The following is a 20371-nucleotide window of genomic DNA, read 5'->3' on the forward strand; positions in this document are numbered from 1 at the left end:
TTGAATTCTCGACGGTTTAAATCCCAAATGAATATGGCTCCCTCTCGAGTTCCAGTGGTAAAATGCACTTTTAATTGTATTGACTTTCCCAATGTGAAAGTTACTGTCTAAAAAATGACAACCTTAACAGGATGATTTGCTTTAATAAAACAAAGGATTATCACGTTGTTCTTGTCATTTATATTTTATTGCATTTTATTTTGTGCGCATTATTTTTGATCTTTTTTTTCTGGGTTCCTTTTGAACATCCACTTAAACATGATGAGTCTTTGCCTAAGTGAGGCTCTCGTGTGTAAGTATTTTGACCACAATTATGAAAGCAAAATTCATCTCAGTTCATAAAGTGTTGAACAGAGCTGAAAGACATGCTCTCATGAAATGTGAATTTTAAAGACTAATACAAATACCACAAGTGTCACAATTGCTAAGCATGATTAGCACTTGTGGGGCTATACAGCTCTTCTTTTCACAAGTTTTTACCACAGCAAGAATGCAAGCCACTTTTATCTTTCACTGATTTCTCAGTAACGTGATGGTCGAGCCATAAAATGTGACATTTTTCACCTAATACCAGATCACCTGAATCTCACATAATGACCACCATTTCCGATCGCATGATCAGATCAAGCCATCCCGAGTCAATACAGGATGCTCTGCACGGTGACAATAGTCTGGCATGTCAGAATTTTTGTTCGTCTTGTCAGACGGTGTGACATATCCTTCTTTGTTCTTCAATAGATTGTTTGGCATTGACCAAGAGGAAGCCAGTGTCACCCATCTTAAGGCGAGAGACCGGACGTGGCGTGCACAATCTTGATGTGGTGGACAGTATAAAAAGTGACTTGAGCAAAAGGGATCGTTTTGGAATGTATACGAAGCATTTCAACTCATGCTACATTTGCTAACTGTAGAAGTGAGTAGCTGATTAGCAAACATGGTGCCATTAAACAAATCTGTGACCTCAAGTTCTTTTTGCAGAATAGAAAGTTCATACCACCCTCTCTCTTCAGCATTCAGGAATGTTCCCATACTCCCCCAAAAAATTAAAAATAAATGTTCATGCACAGAGGTACCGGGTTCGATTCCAGCTCCGGCCTCCCTGTGTGGAGTTTGCATGTTCTCCCCGGGCCTGCGTGGGTTTTCTCCGGGTGCTCCGGTTTCCTCCCACATTCCAAAAATATGCATGGCAGGCTGATTGAACACTCTAAATTGTCCCTAGGTGTGAGTGTGAGCGTGGATGGTTGTTCGTCTATGTGTGCCCTGCGATTGGCTGGCAACCGATTCAGGGTGTCCCCCGCCTACTGCCCGGAGACGGCTGGGATGGGCTCCAGCAGCCCCCGCAACCCTAGTGAGGATCAAGCGGTACGGAAGATGAATGAATGAATGAATGAATGTTCATGCACATAATTCCTTTGTCATTTGACATGACTCCAACGGCTTGTCCCGCTTCTCCGACGGACTGAATCTCGACGGAAGCACGTAACAACTGGGCACTGTCTGGTAAGTAACGGATTTGTCGTGTGACATCCCGCCTCTTCCAAGACACAGAACGATATTTATTTGGTAGTCTGATCGTGCGGCCGTCCTGAGACAGAAGAAATCGTGTAGTTTGACAAGGCCATTAGCTTAAAATAATAATGGTTAACCCTGAAATGTTGTATACTCTATCAGAGATCTATGCTTCAATTTACTTCCACAGAGTAAATTACTATTTTCTGGACTTTGGCGCTTTCCAGCAGCATCTTAGAGAATTTACTAATGAGTCACTCTATTTCTGATGTTTTTGATACAATTATTGAGCCATTTTTTGTTTTTGTTCTGAGTTGTGCGCATAAATTTGAGTAACAATCGGTAGAGTCTGGCAGAAAATTTCACAACAGACTGCAGGTTGGTAGACAGTGAACAATTCTTCAAATGAGGTTCCAAATGCTTACTTCAAGCTGTTCGTTGCCACTCCCAAAAAGGAGTAAGATACCGGTAGTCATTGTGATTTTTACATGTTGTGAATCTGTGACATACAGGCCAGCATTCTCACACTGCCAGGGCTTTTTTTTTTCACCCAGTCGGCCACCATACTTTAAAGCGTACTTTAAAGGTAGTGTAACTACCTTTACCTACACACCCTTACCTACACTGTCACCATTCACTTGACATTAGAATCTTCTCCAGGCAATTAATAATTTTTGCCGCCTTATTGGAAAGAGAAGCAAAATTTACTTTTTTAGATTTGTAATGATAATGCTTTAAAACTCCTGAGCTTTCCCTTAGGAGGCAAAGGTCCCCGCACATCTTCCAGGTTTGGATTCTGGCTCGTGTATTTACGCATGAGGACCCCCCATATCCGCAACTATTGTGATTTTTAAATCAGCCTAAATCCTTGTAAAAAGGAGTGTAACTTTGTCCCCGCAGCAGAGCCGCTGTATGACCCGGAGGTTCAAGACTTAAAGCCTTTGAGTGGCTCGCTAATTCTTGCCAAAGACCTCATCAGCTGTCATCTTGGCTGGAATGGAGTCGGGAGCGAGGTGGGCAAAGCCTGTCCCATCTGGCAGGAAAAGAAAGTACCGTAACCTCCACTGCAGTTTGGGCCATTAGTTTTGTGAAGAAAAAAACTGTGGCTGCTCCAATGCTCCAATTACATTGTCATCATTCTAATAAGAATGAAATATTTTAAAATATAAAACTGATTCAATATTTTCTTTTTAGGAATGTGCAAATCTGATGCTCCAAATCAGTTTTGCTTCTTTCGAAAAACTATAACGAACAATGTGGCCAAGTGCAACAGTAGGGTCATTTTAGAATTGGAGGACATTTTCGCTTCAACATTCTCGAATAATAAACCCTGACTTCTTGGATTTTCTGCTGCACATTCATCAGTAAGAGGTAACACACTATCAAAAGCTTGGTTTGTTCATCTTAGAGTTAGGGTTACAAATTTGCACGAATGTTAGCTTTCTCATACTTATGTAAAAAAGTAATTACATTTTTTACGTCTTATTCTGCATATTAAGGTTGCTATTTTAGAAAAATGTGAAAACTACAAGAGAGGACATACCTTTGCTCTTTCCATTCTATTAGAAAAATGTTTGACAATGTCACGTCCAGTGTATCATATGATTCCATGTTTTCCTCTTCTTCTACCATGCTAAAAAAGTTTATGGTAACATGGTAGTGTGCATGTTGTGGGACACACGTTCCATGAATAATAATTCTTGTTTGAAATCTTGTGTTTACTAAAACAAATGTTCCCAATGTTACACACGACAGAAATGAAGCAAATGATATCTAAAAATATGAAATAAAAAAATACTGTAGTTAAACAGTTTTAGTTGAGATTCAAGTTGGTCAGTTGGGGAGGCAAGAGAAAAATTGAATTTTAGGTGGTATTCCAGACATATGGTATTTTAAAACTATTTTTAGCATTTCAAGCATCTTAATGTTTTTTAGATTTGTTCTCAGGACAAGTACATTTTCTCAGAAATGGCATGTTTTAGTGTTTTGTATATGGATTCTTTAAAATTCGATGGATGGGATTTAAAATGTCCTCCAATTCTGAAATGCAACAGTTACTGATCAGTCTGAATCAATAAACAAGTGGTTGAATCTGTTTCGTTTTAGGAAACTGCAACAGTTTGAATAGTCTGGGGTTAGCAAAATATTTCACTACATACAGCCGCTTAAATCTTTTGTTTTGAGGAAAATGTGAAATCAAGTGGAAAATTGTGGTTGCACACTCTAATTCGAAGTAAATATTCACTCGACTACTTTTCATTAAACTGTGCAGTGAAACTCCTCGAGAACGATACCTACATGGGCGAAAATACCCCCGAATGTGAAGAAATCTTCATACATTAACACCATTCCCATTCTCCTGCCCCCCCCCCCCCCCCCACACACACACACACAAAAACCCAGTTGCGTTGTACGAAATAATTTTTTCTGCTCTAGCCTCGCGAACAGATTCACTACAACGAAGTCGAATCCAACAGCGACCTCTTCTTCTTCGTTTGGAAACGGCAACAGCAAGCACCACACTGGTTTATACAGCTACGAGTTTCCTGAACGCAACATACTCATAGCTTCTCAGCCATTGGCTTACCGAGCATCATCCTGGCCTCGGATTGGCCAAGAGGGACCTCACTGTCTATGTGTGTAGATACTGTAGCTAGTTCCGTGGAAGATGCATCCGATTAGCTGCTCAGAGTAAATTGCTTATGGCTCGACGGACATTCAAATAAACGAACGTTTCCTCAAATGCTTTAGTTGGTATCACGCTAAAAACCTTATGCTAACTAGAGCGCTAATTAGAGAGAAGGCGAGTTCTATCATGCTAACTATGGCCATCGAGGTCTACGAAGTGTCCCGTTGCTGGCTTGAAAGTTCATTACACGACATCAGCGGAGCAACGCTGTCTTGGGTGGCGATCGAGGGGAGGTGGAGTTAGAGATAGTGAGATAGTGAGATAGTGGAAAGAAAAGCCAAGTGGCATATAAACATTTCTCTCCATTTTTGCAATATATATCATTATATCGCCCAGCTATCATCTGAACACGCCGTTTTGGACATGTCTGTGCTTCGTTCCAGCTATATGGGTACACTTTGTTTTCTGGGAACCCTGGGATGTCCCAATACTTACTCAAGTGCCCCGTGAACGCTTTGTAACTCCCTGTGTCAAAGACTCCATTGCCCCCCGTTGCCCAAATGGAGGTGTAATTCAAGATAAATTGACTCTTGCTCCATGGACTGCGACCCAAGCTCTCTATCTGTTAGCTCTAATGGAGGCCAATATAGAGAGATAAGTGTGAGCTTTCCAGGAAAATCAATATCCATGTGACCCTTGAGGGTTTTTTTTTTCCTGCAAATACCCCCCACCCACCATCACAATATGAGACCAAAAATATTACAAGTACAAATAAAGAAATCTTGATTCAATAGCCAGAAGTTGTGATTATAGTTTTATTAGTGGAAGTATAAACAAGTTTCATGTCACAGTTTTGCGTTACTGCTACATGTTGATAGCGTACATTGCTGCCTATCCAAAGACTACTGTCTCATAGGGTCACAATAAATTGTGGATTTTAGCCATTAGTTAATCAGGAGAACTGGCCTGGCAATCCAAAAATATCAAATACTGCAATGTTGGTTGAGATATCCCAAATAGGGAAATTACTTGCTTCAATGAACCACTGATTCGACGTAAACGCCACTGTACCAAATCTAGTAGGTTGTTGACCCCTAGTGTAAGGAGCAGGTAACGCAAGACTAATTTAAACTGCGCAGGAAGCAGCTGACTTTACACTTGGGTGTTGCACCTGTAGGATGGAGTCTGGCGACTGACTTGAGCTGTGGAAGGATTGCCGGTTGGTTTCCATGGCAACAGCGGACACCAGGGAACACTCGTACGCCTGATTCCGTTTGGACCACATCTCTTCGAGCTGGTTGTCTCCTGACGGAAGGCAAAGCAAATGTATTCCGGCACCCAGCTGGGCATTCACACTCACAGTCGCTTGCAGTACCTGTCTCTGATGAGCAGGATGGGCATACAGCCCTCCGGGGACAACCTGGTGCTGGGAGGGTGCTTCCTTTTGTGTCATTGTTCATGACTGTGGAGACCTGCACAGTCAAAAAGTGATCAATTAACAGAGTGTCTAAGAGAGAGAGAAAAAAAATGTGAACTGGGAGCTATAGACCCTGCAAATAGGTGGGTTAATATGATTACTAGAGTGCCCATGTGGAACCAGATCTGGTCTCCAGAGTGGAGAGGCCTACAAAGAGCTGTATCCAAAAACTGCCTTTGAAAAGAAAAGTACCGTACTCAATTATGGAAAAACGCAGTGCACCAGTGACAATGCCGGTGTGATTGACCCCAGTGCTAGCATAGCGTGGTAATTTGCTCACCTGACATACGCCGTCTTTGTTGGTCTCTAACACGTCCTCATCTGTCACACTAGTCTTGGTCACGTTATCCGCCAAGGGCTTCTTGCGGAAGAGTCCTCGAGTTCTTCACAGATGAAGATATAGGGGTGTTTTACAATTCGGGACGCTTCTTAAATCATGTCACTACATAATAAATTAATGTGTATGGTACAGGCCCGGTAGTCCAGTGGTTAGCACGTCGGCTTCACAGTGCAGAGGTACCGGGTTCGATTCCAGCTCCGGCCTCCCTGTGTGGAGTTTGCATGTTCTCCCCGGGCCTGCGTGGGTTTTCTCCGGCTGCTCCGGTTTCCTCCCACATTCCAAAAACATGCATGGCAGTCTGATTGGACGCTCTAAATTGTCCCTGGTGTGAGTGTGAGTGCGGATGGTTGTTCGTTTCTGTGTGCCCTGCGATTGGCTGGCAACCGATTCAGGGTGTCCCCCGCCTACTGCCCGAAGACAGCTGGGATAGGCTCCAGCACCCCCCGCGACCCTCGTGAGGATCAAGCGGCTCGGAAGATGAATGAATGGTCAAGGACTGCACAGATCCCAAGTGACAGAGATTGCGTTTGCAGTCCAGTTAAACCTGAGGTGGGGGATTTAAGTCACATGACTTGACTTGAGGCAGATTTATACTGCCAATTTTTTGACACGCCTACCTGGACAACTCTATTTAACGACTTGGTATGCTTGAAACCTGACGTGATGTAATTACCTGTTTACATTTTTCTAATCAAGTAAGTGCAAAGTGGCTCGTGTACGAATATACAGTACGTTGTAACGCAAGAAGATTCTATGATTTGACATATGACTCACTTAAACCTGGGAAGACAGGAGGATTATGATTTGCACTTACAATATCTGTTTTACTGCCACCTCTGGATTATATACTTAGTCAGGAAAATCAACAAGCTTGCGAATGTAATCCTGTGAAAGAGCTGAAGCGAAAAGTGTTCCTTTAGAGATAAAGAGAGACCTCTGCCAAGACCAAACACGACTAACGTCTTCTCACCGTGATAAAGCAGAGTTTTTGATACAACACATGTAGTGGTGTAGATTCCCAGAGATTTAGTAAGTAAATCCTTTGCTTGTGTATTCTCTCTGAATTTGATAGTGCGTTTAAGTTTGTCAGTTTTAAAACCTGGGTGTTCTTCGGTGGCTCATATAATGCACCAATGGGCTTTTCTCTCGCCCCCCCCCCCCCCCCCCCCATATAGCAAAGACACCGAAGCACCAAACTCAAAAAGAGTGCCCAAGTGCAGTTGCAGTCAAGTGCAGAATGCAATTTGAGGCCGAGCTATTGGCTGGCATGCAGGGTCATACCTCAGCGGCTCCATTTTGTCGCAGCGAAATGGTCTATTTTGATGCATAATTGCTGTCGAACAAGCTAAACCAAGCATGTAATTGAAGGCGTGCCACTTCCACAGACGGGTACGGGGGGGGGGGGGGGCGACACTGTGACCAAGGTAAATGCAAGGACGCGAGTGTGAGGTGGGGGCCAGTCAAGAGTGCATGACGAAAGCAGACAGCCTCGCCAGTAAGCTGGCAAAACAACAGCAAAACAACTCAGCTCCTGTACATAGTAACAGGTCGGGCGGAAATAAAAGAGAGCGGATGTTCCAGCTGTGTCGTCACTCAGCTACGCACTGCTGCAACATGCTGCCACATGTGGCCCCCTGCCCGGAGACGCTCCCATCACACGGCTCATTCGTGCCCGATTTTTAGAGAGTGTATCCACGTGTTTTCTTTCAACACTGGAGCAGTCCCACATGAGGGATGCATAGTGATAATAACACAGCACTGCTTGTGCAATAATGATAAATACTATGTTTCTACAATGTGTTTATTCATAATTTATGTAAAATGAAACCTCTAAAGTTGAACACAGCTGAAATCAGTTATTAGTTATAAATTTGTCCCGAATCCATCCAGCTACCTATTTTCTATTGCACCTTTCCTCATTAAGGTTGAGCGTGGGCTGGAGCCTATCTCAGCTGACTGTTAGTGGGTTAGTGTTTGCCGTGATTGGTCATCGCTTGAGCCCTGAGCACCTGTGACCTCATATTCAGTCAATGGCCAGTGCTAAATCGAGGCCCGCTTTTCTTTTTGGCACGAAACTGCAAATGCTGTGCCTCAAATGACGGAAGTATGAAACTCGTCAAAGTTTATGTTTAAGAATCGATCTTAGAGGTATCAGTGGCATTGACAGCACAAACAGAATCAATCTCCATGCCACTTCATCAGGCGGAATGGCTGTCTCGACTGTGTTTGCTGTATTTGTGTTTATTTTTGCTTGGAAATAGTCAAATAACCATTCGCGCTCACAGTCACACATACGGACAATTATGAGTGTTCCATTAACATACCATGCAGGCGTGGCGAGAACATGCAAACCCCACACAGGATGGCCAAAGCCCAGAATCGAACTCTTTAAAATAAACAACTTATTTAAACAGATATTTGCACCATCTTGTGATAAGATCTATGACTTTTTAAAATTTATTTTATTTTATTTAGCTTGATGGGCGGCCCGGTAGTCCAGTGGTTAGCACGTCGTCTTCACGGTGCAGAGGTACCGGGTTCGATTCCAGCTCCGGCCTCCCTGTGTGGAGTTTGCATGTTCTCCCCGGGCCTGCGTGGGTTTTCTCCGGGTGCTCCGGATTCTTCCCACATTCCCAAAACATGCATGGCAGGCTGTTTGGACGTTCTAAATTGTCCCTAGGTGTGAGTGTGAGTGCGAATGGTTGATAGTCTCTGTGTGCCCTGTGATTGGCTGGCAACTGATTCAGGGTGTGCCCCGCCTACTGCCCGAAGACAGCTGGGATAGGCTCCAGCACCCCCCGCGACCCTAATGAGGATTAAGCGGTTCGGAAAATGATGGATGGATGGATTTAGCTTGATGATCGGTAATTGGTTGCAAAAATCCTGATTGTTTGAAGTCTGTATAAAAAAAACAAAACATACCAGTCTCGAGACATGCCGAGACCAGAACATGTTTCACTGTTTAGAGCTGCAGACAAAGTAAAATGTATGAGTCGGTTGACATAAACAGACAACGAAACACAAATTGTATTTGATTTTTTTTGTGCATCCCGAGATAAAAAGATTAAGTTCAGGACTATGATTTTTTCACTGCAGAACATTTAATACAGTACGGAAGTGTTCTGAGTTCCAACAAAAAACCCTAGTGCAGTAGGAAAGGGACGGGAAAGGATGTCTCGCCATATTTTATAGACAAACACAGGGCTCTGGCTCGCGGATATTGTAGCTGGCTGCGCACTTTTGGCAGGACGTCAAACTGGTTAAATCATTTGAAACTGTTGCTGTTGTCTGTATAATTCATTTCCTAAAAAAACAAGACAAGCAATAGATGTTGACCTTAACCTAAAAAGGACCTTTTGAAATGCCCCCTCTCCCCCAACACACACCCACACACACACACACCCACACACACACACACACACACACACACACACACACACACCTGTAGCAGTAGGTGACACAGGCAGCGATGGAGAGCAGGCAAATCAGGAGCACCATGCAGGAAGCGACTACTACGTTCCTGCGCCTCTCCTCCTCGGCTTGCTGAAGCTCCCACCATTCCAAGTCGCTGAACTGACACCGCTCGCCCATGTAGCCCGCAATACAGCTGTAACAAAAGAACATTGAACAACCAATTACTTCATGAATCTTAAGAGTGCTGTTGGGGATCCGCAACAATTACCTACATTTAAACCAGGACATGATACATGCAAACATTGGTGAGTTTTTGGCCATGTTGAGACCAAAGATAACAAACACAGCCTTTGCCTATAAGAAACATATTTTGAACATGTTGTCTTGTGTGGCTTTTTTTATATGCATCTAATCACTACGGATGTGTTTGTATATTTATAACTGTGATTATCCAGTGTCTCCATAGTTCCTGCAACATGGATTTCAATGGCTTTATAATGCAGCTGCGGGTTTCATGGAACAATAGTGACCCCTACTGGTTGAAAAGATTCATTATAACCATGGGCCTTTCAATACGATGGAGATTTTGGATCCGTTCCAATAGATATCAAGTAAACAAGACAAAAAAGGCAAATTACTTGCAGGCGTAGGACTCCACCTCAGGGAAGTAGAAGCAAATGCCCTGGTACAAGCAGTATGATTCATGGGTTGAGGGGCAACTTTCCACAAAGTTTCCAGGGTGGCTGGATGTCATGGATGGAGGTGTTTTACGTATATCTAAAAGAAAAAAAAATCAAAAGCATGGTATGATGACATGGAATGAAACTGAACACACCTTGGCATATCTGCCTGTTGCCGTGGGAACCAGCCTGGCATGCTTCGTGTTTAAGCCGTCTGAGTTTTTTTCACAGTCAAGTGTGGGATTGTGGGTCTTTCAAATCTCACATTTGTCCCGGTGAAGGGGTTCAACTCCAACATTTTGCTCTTTTGCTAGAATGATATAATACACCCACCCACACACAAGTGTCCGTCACCGGCGAAACCTTCGAGACAAGAGCAGGTTGGACTGCCGGCATTCAGGAGACACTTGGCGTTGGGACCGCATGGTCCTGCTGAATAGCACTCGTGCTTGTCTGTGGGACACATCATTTACATTATTGAGTCTAACAAATAAAAGGAACAGTGTTCCATTATTTGTCGTCTTTGCTCTTGTTACCAGACACCATCTTGTCTGTGAAGGTCCTCGTTTCCACTTCCGAGTCCACAGCGTCTCTGTTCAAGGGTGTGTGCGGTGTACTTTCATCATTGAGTGTTTTGTCTGTGGACTTGTTGTCTAACCCTAACCCTGTGAAAATTGAGAATCAAACAGTCACACTTAAACTACAGACCTTGTCTCTAACTCCAACCCTACTAGCACTAAACCTGAACAACCTGTAATCCAAGCCAACGCCTAATTCCACTTATAACCCATCTAATACAATCTGTAACCCAAACCCTGCAACCCTAACATTCAACTCACCCCAAACCCTAGGCTTAACCCAGAACCCACCCCCGAATCCAATTTCTAACTCCTATAACTAATTTCCTACTCTTCTCCAATTCCTTACTCCAATCCCAACCTCTTCTCCAACTATCAAATTGGAATCCAAACACAAACCCAAACCCTAAACTAACCCCTAATTCCAGCTACAACCCAAATGAGAAGGGGTTCTAACTACGTCGAAATCCTTGGATCAAAACGTAACGAAAACAGAATTGTTCCTGGGGCATCTTGGCTCTCTTAATTTTGGGCCGGTGCACCCTCGTGAGTTCCTAGATATTAGCAGCCATTATACACAAGAAGTTGGACTTCCAAAATCGATACTCCATAACGTGGAAGTTGGAAGTTCCAAAAAAATCTCAATGGGATTTAGAAGGAACTTCCAAATTTAACAGTGGACATTTGCCACTGGAAATGGAAACGCCACCCCTAACCCTGCCCAATAGATGTGTACTTGCTGCACCAGGTTTAGCAAGTGGATGCACCACCACAACGGACGCGGGTTGGACCAGGTCGACAAGGAGACGTTGCAGTTCCCTCCCAGTCCGCTTGTGCACGCTCATCAGCTGCCGGTGCTCCCTGTCCACTATCCACAGCCTGTCCTCAAACACAGCCAGGTCAAAGGGCCAGCCTGGGACAAGGAAGGTCAGTGATACGGGTAACCGTCAATCTTTAGTCACAGGTTTAATAAAAAGACTTTGGCCAATTCATAACCTCACCTACTTGGTTCTCTAGCAGGATCCGACGTTTAGAACCGTCCAATGCGCAGGTCTCGACCCTGCTCTCGTCACACCAGAACAGACGACCCTCGGCAAAGTCGACCGTCAGACCCCCAGGCGACACCAGGTTTGTGCTTGCGATCACTTTGCGGTCCATCCCATATAAAGAGCAACTTTCCACTGTCGGTTGATGTCCGATATCCACCCAGAACAACTTCCTCCAAAAAAAAAAAAAACACATTTAGAATATGTGACATCTTACATAGAGATTCATTGTTTCCATTTAAGAATTTAGCAATTCAGTTTGTTATCAAACTGACTTTTCCAGAGGATGAACTGTGATGGATGTTGGCTTGTCGAGTCCACTGCTCACTACAGTTGTCACGTTGAGTCCATTCAAGGTACTGCTGACCAATCTTGACTGTCTGGAAGTGTCACATTTAAATCCTTTACTTGAATAATTCCCGATCCTTTACAAGTGCAATAACTGGGGACTCCATAAAACTGACAAATGTGTTGAATCACATGTATTCATGTAGTTGTTTAAACTGTCTATATACCACAAACGGATCCTCAAAATTGCAAAAGAAGAATTCTTATTTGTAAACAATTTCTCTTGTTGCAAAGAAATTTAAAAGATGTTATAATTTCGATGGCACTAATACTGAACCACGAGTATAAGTACTGTACTGGTCGACGGTTTAAAAATACTTGCCCATGCAATTGAATGGAAACTTTTTTTGGAGCTCGCTTTATCTGCATCCACTTCCTAATCTGCTTATCCTCACAAGGGTCGCATGGGTGCTGGAGCTGATCCCAGCTGTTTTTGGACAGTAGGCAGGCGGTGTACACCCTGAACTGGTTGTCAGCCAATCACAGGGCATAGAGAGACGAACAACCATCCACGCTCACAATCACACCTAGGGACAATTTAGAGTGTTCCATTAACCTGCAACGAATGTTTTTTGGAATGTGGGAAGAAACCGGAATACCCAGAGAAAACCCACACAGGCAACACACGAAGGCACAGGAAGGCCAGAGCCGAAATCGAACCCTGCACCTCTGCACCGTTTAGGCGGACGTTCTAATCAATCGACCATCGTGCTGCCCGGTTGCTTCATCTAATTTTAAAATTGTCCATCCACGCACCTTGTCACAGTCCAGTAAATCTTGCGATGTATCCAATCGACAGCCAGACCATGATTCGAGTCTGGACCATTGGTAATGACTCGTCGTTTTGATCCGCCGTTCATATGGACCCGTTCAATGGTTTTCTGGGATGTACTGGCAAAGTACACCTTGATGATTTGATGAAAGACCACATTTAGTACACTTACCTCACTTTACTGCAGCCAAATATAAAACACATAAAAAATTGATAGCATTCAGTTACGAGATCTATCCATAGATGTCAGGACTTGCCTACACCTAAACAGGACCCGTGTACCCTGTGCCATTCAATCACAATATCTGTACAGTATTTCTAATGCAGGGGTTCTTTTCTTACATGGTTTGACACTGGGTCATAGTCCAAAGATTCAATTGCTCCTCTGGGTTCATGCACAAGGATTTGGCCCTCAGTGCCATCACTATTTATTCTCTGCACAGCCACCAGACTGGCGACAAGCAGATATGGCGGTGGTCCTAAAACAAAACAACCAAACCAAAACCAAAAAATATATAAATAAACCCCTCAAATAATTAAATGTCCAAGCTTAAATGAGCACGCATAGATAAGACGTTTTAATTAACTGCTTCACAATAACTGTGTGACTCACCAGAGGCAATGCACCGCGTGCCATCTCGGTGGAGTTGATAGCCCGGCAGGCAATCACATCGCCACCTAGTGGGAGAGATAGGGACGCACAGCTGACTGCAGCCCCCTTTGTCTGCGGAGGAGCATCCTGCAACAGTAAAAATAATAGTCCTGCCAGTCACTATTACAAGTACAGGGAAGGTGCAGCCTACAGTATGTCATTATTGTTTTAATATTTATTTCCTCTTGTTGCATTGATTCATGTAAACAACTGCAAAAGGGCAGCCATGGCCAAGTGGTGAAGGCCATCGCGTGTCACCTTGGCAACACATCCACTCCAGACAGTCCTTGGTCACACAACTGTGGTGTCCTTGACCACAACACAGACACACTGAACTGCTCTGCGGGCACTTAAGTGCCCCCTGCTCTGGTGTATGCCACTAACAGTGTGTTTGTTGTCTCCACTATTGTCATGGGTCAAACTCTGAGGAAACATTTTGTGTACGTATGTGTACATGACAAATAAAGCTTCTTCTTCTTCTCCTCCTCCTTCTCAGGAAAAATAAATAAATAAATAATTGTCCTAAAACAAGGAGGGATCCACCGGACACTTAGCATGCAACACGGCTCGCCTCTCAGGAATGTATGGATCACTCCTCTTCATGACAATGCCTGTAATACTTGAGGTTCTCTCGGTGCTATGCGGGGCAATGTCTCCTAAACTAAGAATTGCGTGATTGATTTATGTATTTTTAAACCTGCGATCGGCAGGCAACCAGTTCAGTGTTTCCCCTGCCTATTGCCTCAAAACTGCTGGAATAGGCTCCAGCACGCCTGCGTCCATTGTGAGGATAAGCAAATTAGAAAATGGATGGATGAATAGATAGATTGATGACTTTAAAAAACTGAGTGACTGAAAAAAATTACACTGATGACTGAACCAATCCTTAACCAGAAACCTCAGCCTAACCATAACTACCGTATCCCAAACCCAATCACAAATCCTCAACCTACCTCAGACTTAAATCTGACCCTAACAAGTGTACCCCTTGCACAATAATAATACAAAATGGCAAACATTTTAGTTCACCATTCTTTCTCATCAAAAGATTTTTAAAAAAATTATTTATGTATTGTTTTGATTTCATTTATTTTGTACTGATTCATGACATAGAATGAATTGGTACCTGTACAAGCCTGTCCATCTTCTTTTAATACAGAACCCTTTGGGCAAACACACACGGGACCTTCATCTGTTGCTAGGCAACCATGACCACACTCAGTGGCATTGCCTTCACAGGTCATGATCTCTGATGAGAGGAAATGAACACATTCACAAATACAGAAATGATACATTTCATAAGGCATACATGGTTTTTTTTTCTACAGCCAGGTATCTTTTGCTCTAACGAGCCGCAAGCTCTTACTGCTCTTACTGAAAATCCCTTTGTGAAGTCATGTTGTAATTCTATAGAAATAGGTAAAAGTGTGGTGGGAATCAGTCAAGGATGTAATCGTAGCTCGCACTGGACGCGGACAGAATAAACATAAGAGTAATTCAGTCGTTGCTTTCATATCCACAGTGGTCTTTTGACTTGTTAACATGATAAAGGTCATCTGCTAAACAGCTGAGAATTGACAAAGCCACTGGTCAAATTTGGACCCCCATTACAGGTGTAATTCATTGTTGTTCAGTGTTTTTGTCTCTGCTAAACATCATCATTTATGATTAGGAGAGAAGTAACAGCTCTTAATGCACCACATTAAATTACTGACACTCCCAAATGTGCTCAGTTTCTCATATTTTTTTATATGTGCACAGTCAGTGTTTTGTCTCAAATAAGCTAACAAGCAAAGGGTTGCTCCCATTTAAGAGGGTAGTCCGGCGTTTTTATTGACTCAGTGGGGTTAAGGATGTGTCTGCAGGGCAAATGTCACCTCAGCAAGAAATGTGGCTGTGAGCTAAATGACACAGACCAAAACAAGTCTGACTTTAACTCACAAACAAGCCATACATACTGTAAACAAGCCAAAATGTGTCCCAACACTATACCTCTGCATGTTTTTTTATCCGGTAGAAGGGCATATCCGTTGGGGCAGGTGCAGAAATAAGAGCCTGGGATGTTCTCACAGCCGAGAGAGCAGCCATGGTTCCAGTGGGCACATTCATTCACATCTAAGGTACACAGCAGTCTTTTAATATTAACTGAAAACCGACCCATCTACTCTGAGGCTAAATGACCAGGACAGCTTTTGCTACTTTGTTAACCAAGGGTAGAACTTAGGCATTGAAAAAAAGAGTGCCCATAAGCAAGTAAAAGCATTGACTGTATCACCACTCAGGTGGTAGCAATTTGTTACACTTGTCAACAATGTTGCGGATCCGTGCATGTGATTGCAGAAAATACATCAGCAAATACCGGCATGATCTACTTAGCACAGCCTAGCTGCCAAATCATGAGTGTTGAAAATCGGTGTGGGGGGGATTTACGCAATGTACATGAAATTAGCCAAACTGTTACATCAAATCAATTGAGAAGCAAAGAATTCACTCACAAATGCAATTTGGGAACTAGGCAGCTCACAGATAATGTTCTTGGTTGGGTGCGTAGGCACGCCAACACCTGACTATTCATATGCGAGGTTTAAATATGTCGAATAATCTTTGGTGTGGCATCTTGAATTAAAAACCTTACCTTCACAGTAGAAGCCTTGCTTACTGAGAGCAAAGCCTTCACTGCACTCGCAAACCCCTTGCTCAGTTTTACCTGAGCACACATTGACGCAGGTGCCACTCTGTTCATCACATCCTGATTGATTAAAGTTAGCATTAATATAAGAGAATGGCTTCAACGATTAAAAAAAATATATATACAGTAGGTTATGTTAAAAACCTGGAAGCGGCGATGGTGAGTCGGCCATTGGCTGCTTGTCAGTATGAACCACTTTAATATCAACTGGGACCTTTGCCATTTGTTTTAAGTTGACTTCCAGATCCTCGCCGCCTGTGTACTTGTTGATTCGTTTTATTGCTCGAGACGCGGCATCTGTGTAATATATGTGCTTGTGGAAAAGGGCTATTCCCAGCAAATCAGACCTGAGCAAACAAGAGAGAAGTGTGACGCAGACAAATAAAAAAAGGAAAGCTATTGGAAATAACCGCGGTGTGTTTACTGAAGGGGCTGATCTATGATGTGTAGAGCTTTGCCATTGTAGTCTGTGGAGGCGATCGAGCTTTCTCCTTGCAGACCAAATTGTACCCAGAATAGTCTTCTGTCTCTGTGGTCGACGGACAGTGCCTTCAACTGCTGCGAGGTTTCAATCAGTGTCATTTTTGCTTGTCCAGTCACGTCACACCTATGGATGCTTGGGTTTATTCCACCCGACAGCCAAAACAAAAACCTGTAAAATATAGTATTTGTTTGTTGACTTGCTCATTTAAGAGTGGCACAACCCTAAAATCTGTATGCATGTATCATGTGTTTGTGTCATAAAAGTTAACTGGTGTTACCGTTTAGTAGGGTCAATCACAATCGAGTTTGGCTGAGTCAAGTGCCTCACAAGAGTCCTTTCGCTTTTCCCGTTTGTATCCATCCTTTTGATTCTGCCCTTTTCCCTGCTGGTCCAGTATACGCCATTCCGAATCCAGTCCACGGTGAGGCCCGAAATGTGTTTGTCAGATGAGTACAGTTTCTGCACAAGAAAGGTAATCCAAAGACAAACCAAATCAGCTTCTTCCAACTGTGTCGCTGATCATTGTCAAAATTGCTGACTGCTTGGCAGCAACATCCAAGGTGAGCTCTTGGACAATAAAGTCAGAATTTCTTCAAAGCTGGGTACTGTACACAGATACCAATAATTAACATCTTAAATGATTCTCAAAACCGATGGAACCTTACACAATTTGAAAAATCAGTCTTAACATGACCCACACCACAGGATAATCCCTCCGAATAATATTTTCCACATGGCCAACAAGTGGGTCTTTACTGACTGTGAACGGAAGGAGGGAAAACTGCTCAAATTCAGTCCCATCATTGAGTATACGTGTACCTTGTTTAAATGGAATGACTGGATTGATCCAAGACACTCCGCTAATCAATAGCTGTATACCTGTCTGTGCAAGCCTCTCGCAGATGACTTGTAGATGATTCCTGTGCGCTTGTCCACCCAGTAGATTTGTTCCTCACTGAAATGGAAATCAAGCAGAATGGAAGATGCCACCCCAGCAATCAGCCGTCTTTGGTTCTTCCCGTCCAGGTCCATCCTGTGTATGGCTTTACCATGGCCGAAGATCAGGAAGGGCTGCAAAGCTTCGCACAAGGTATTGTTTTCATCAAGGCTGCAGTGGGTTGAATGTTCTAGCCGGATTGTGAATAAAGCCTTGTGATTTAGCACCGAATGATAGCTGTCCTGACATACTGAATGATGACTGTGGCAAATAAGACTTCATCTATATTCCAGCAAAGTGTCGCGAAAAGAGTTATCGAGGTCACCTCAATGGTGGCAGACATTGACCTATGCTGTGTTTGCTCTGTTGTTCTATCATGGTAATATCCCTACGTGCAACCATGGATACTGCCTGGACTCTACGGAATGAAGAAAAACAGTGAGCCATGGCTGACAAACAACATAATGAAATGGAGGTTCATGGGGCAGTCAACATTATTCTTGAATTTGTAGAGTGTCAAGTCAAGTCAAGTCATGCATGTGCATGTGAGTGTGTTCATTCAACACTCTGAGAGCACTTTGTGTTAAGATGGAGTTCCGTTTCTGCAATAGCGACTCAAAACAAAATTGTATGGAAGATTGGAATGTACTGTAGTCAAAGTTATAATTGGCGGAAAAAGCTCTTGTCGTTGATAAAGACAGTAAAGCAATCAATTGTAAAACCGTAAATACGGTGGAAAAAGCATGTCTTATTGTACCACATGAACACATATTTTTACACTGCAGCACACACTAGACCGGTGCACAACTTTCATAATGGCAAAACCTTGTATGTCAGTACCCTGTCTATCAAGTAACTGATTACATTCCATACTGACTCAAATAGTGGGAATGTACTGTGTAGGCGGTTATTCTACATCAATAGCAAGACAGTTACAGTATAATTTCAGTCATGAGGCACTTTTGTAGAAAACAGTTAAGGCTTGACATTTTGCTGCATGCTTTGGATGGGGTAAAAAGAAGCGCAATCTGGTGGACAAACTTTTAAACAGCGGATCCTCAGCCGATGCCAGAAATATAAAAGAATCAAGTGGAAATTGGTAAAAACAAAAAACAAAAAAAAAACATGCTAGTACTGTCCTAAATCAAGGACCACCCTCTATTGGCACTTAAGGTTGGACAATATATTAATGTTAAGGGTGGAATAATACATGCATTCGTATTTGTGTTGTTGTTATGTTTCATATGGAAACATGAGACAACGGATGGCAAGTTTAACTGTTTCACACTCTGGCTACTCGTGTACTCAGGAAATGTAACACGGCTCAGCCTCTGGCCTGTGGGCATTGAGGCTGGCAGTATGTAATGTACTACAGTGCAGTATGGAACTTCAACAATATCACAAATCATTATTTTTTTGAGGAAAATTACGAGAATAAAGTCATGAGGTAATGTCATGATATTCAGGCTTTGGTAGTTGCAGAATACATACACCCGGATTAGGAAATCAGGACGACCCCCCCCCCCCCCCCACACACCAAAAAAACAAAACAAAACAAAACAAAACAAAACGATGTGCATGTATTCTCCAAAAAATAGGACTATAATTCTCAAAAATATGCCTTTTCTTCTCCATTCGTGTAGGGATTTGTCATATTAATGTAAAATATCCCCATTGTACCCAAGCTTTTAATTGGCCCGAACCTAAGGTAGTGACAATTAATTGGTTTAATATGTTAATATGTTTGATTGGCACTATGGAGGTACAATCTTTAAAATACTACAACAAAATTTGTTGCAAATTATTTTTGTAGACCACCAAGCGACGGGGGTCCCTCGACCTCAGTTTGAGAGCTACAGCATTTGATAATGCAAGTGTCCTTAATGAAGTGTCCAAAGAGTAAACATTTAAAACAAAACATGTCTTAGCATGCCAAGCTGATGGACTATCAATGCTGTTTTTTAAAATCCAAGACATTTGATGGTGAAACAAACTCACCAACGCAACTGCCGTTCTTGCCCACCCGCGTCAACCTCTCGTCCCAGCATGCCGTGCCCAAAGCCAAGGTGCCACTATTTTGCACCGTGAGATAGATCAGCGTTGCCGTGAGTGTCGCAGCCAACATAATCCCGTTCACTCTGCCTCAGGCATTCCCGCAACAAACACCAGCCTTGTAGAATTTCCCCGAGCCAAGCGACATTCGAACCGTTTGCATGTCACCCGGTGGTGAGAGGCTCACAAATGAGGAGTTCTCAAGTTTCGAAATAAAGATGCTAGAAAATAGCGTGCGTGTCCTGCACATGCCCCGCGTTGGCCCCCATGCTGCCAGTCTGGAAGCAAAGATTGAAATTCCTGACACCCCCTTGGTAAATTTTGCACATGCAAGCCCAGCGCTAGAACGAAACCTCCTATAAGTCAGTGTCCCGGGCAGAATGTGGAAAATGCCAGCAATGAGGTTGGGCCCGGTAGAGAAGTCCCACACAATAACAATTTGGCCTCACACCTCCCCCCTAGGAGATGTTTCCCTTCTCCATGTAGATTCCTGATTGTCTGGGAGAGTTAAATGACAAATCAGTTTGGTTTTTAGGGTCAAATTCCATCAATGAATCCATCTCCTATCGCGTTTGTCCTCAGAAATCTCAACAAAGGTGTATATTCGTAATAAACAAACAAACAAACAAACAAACAAATACATAAATAAATAAGGGTCTAGAATTGTCTGGTACTGAATGAGTTAATGAACCCAATGTATCTCCATTCCATCCTCCATTTTTTTCTGTATTGTTTTTCCTCATTAGGGTCTCAGGTTAGCTGGA

The 20371-nt window shown here is 43.1% G+C and overlaps 1 protein-coding gene across 2 annotated transcripts; it reads right to left on the bottom strand.

Moving 5' to 3' along the window:
* Positions 1-4936: 4936 nt before the first annotated feature.
* Positions 4937-20143, bottom strand: egf (epidermal growth factor). Of its 2 annotated transcripts, XM_052064673.1 has the most exons (20): positions 19554-20138; positions 17498-17697; positions 16896-17077; positions 16559-16786; positions 16279-16481; positions 16081-16194; positions 15438-15560; positions 14572-14694; positions 13407-13532; positions 13136-13272; positions 12778-12926; positions 11949-12053; positions 11629-11846; positions 11373-11540; positions 10586-10714; positions 10383-10502; positions 10008-10146; positions 9398-9562; positions 5896-5998; positions 4937-5610 (listed from the first exon to the last, which is right to left on the bottom strand). In XM_052064673.1, the coding sequence occupies exons 1-20, from the start codon at positions 19678-19680 to the stop codon at positions 5260-5262; spliced, it is 3210 nt and encodes a 1069-aa protein (XP_051920633.1). In that variant the 5' UTR covers positions 19681-20138; the 3' UTR covers positions 4937-5259. The 2 variants fall into 2 exon arrangements, with proteins under 2 accessions (XP_051920633.1, XP_051920644.1); XM_052064684.1 differs by lacking the exons at positions 4937-5610; positions 5896-5998 and adding an exon at positions 8804-9259 and having other exon boundaries at positions 19554-20143.
* Between the last annotated feature and the right edge of the window lie 228 nt (positions 20144-20371).

This window comes from Hippocampus zosterae, chromosome 1, assembly GCF_025434085.1.
Source record: "Hippocampus zosterae strain Florida chromosome 1, ASM2543408v3, whole genome shotgun sequence".
Taxonomy (NCBI): Eukaryota; Metazoa; Chordata; class Actinopteri; order Syngnathiformes; family Syngnathidae; genus Hippocampus; species Hippocampus zosterae.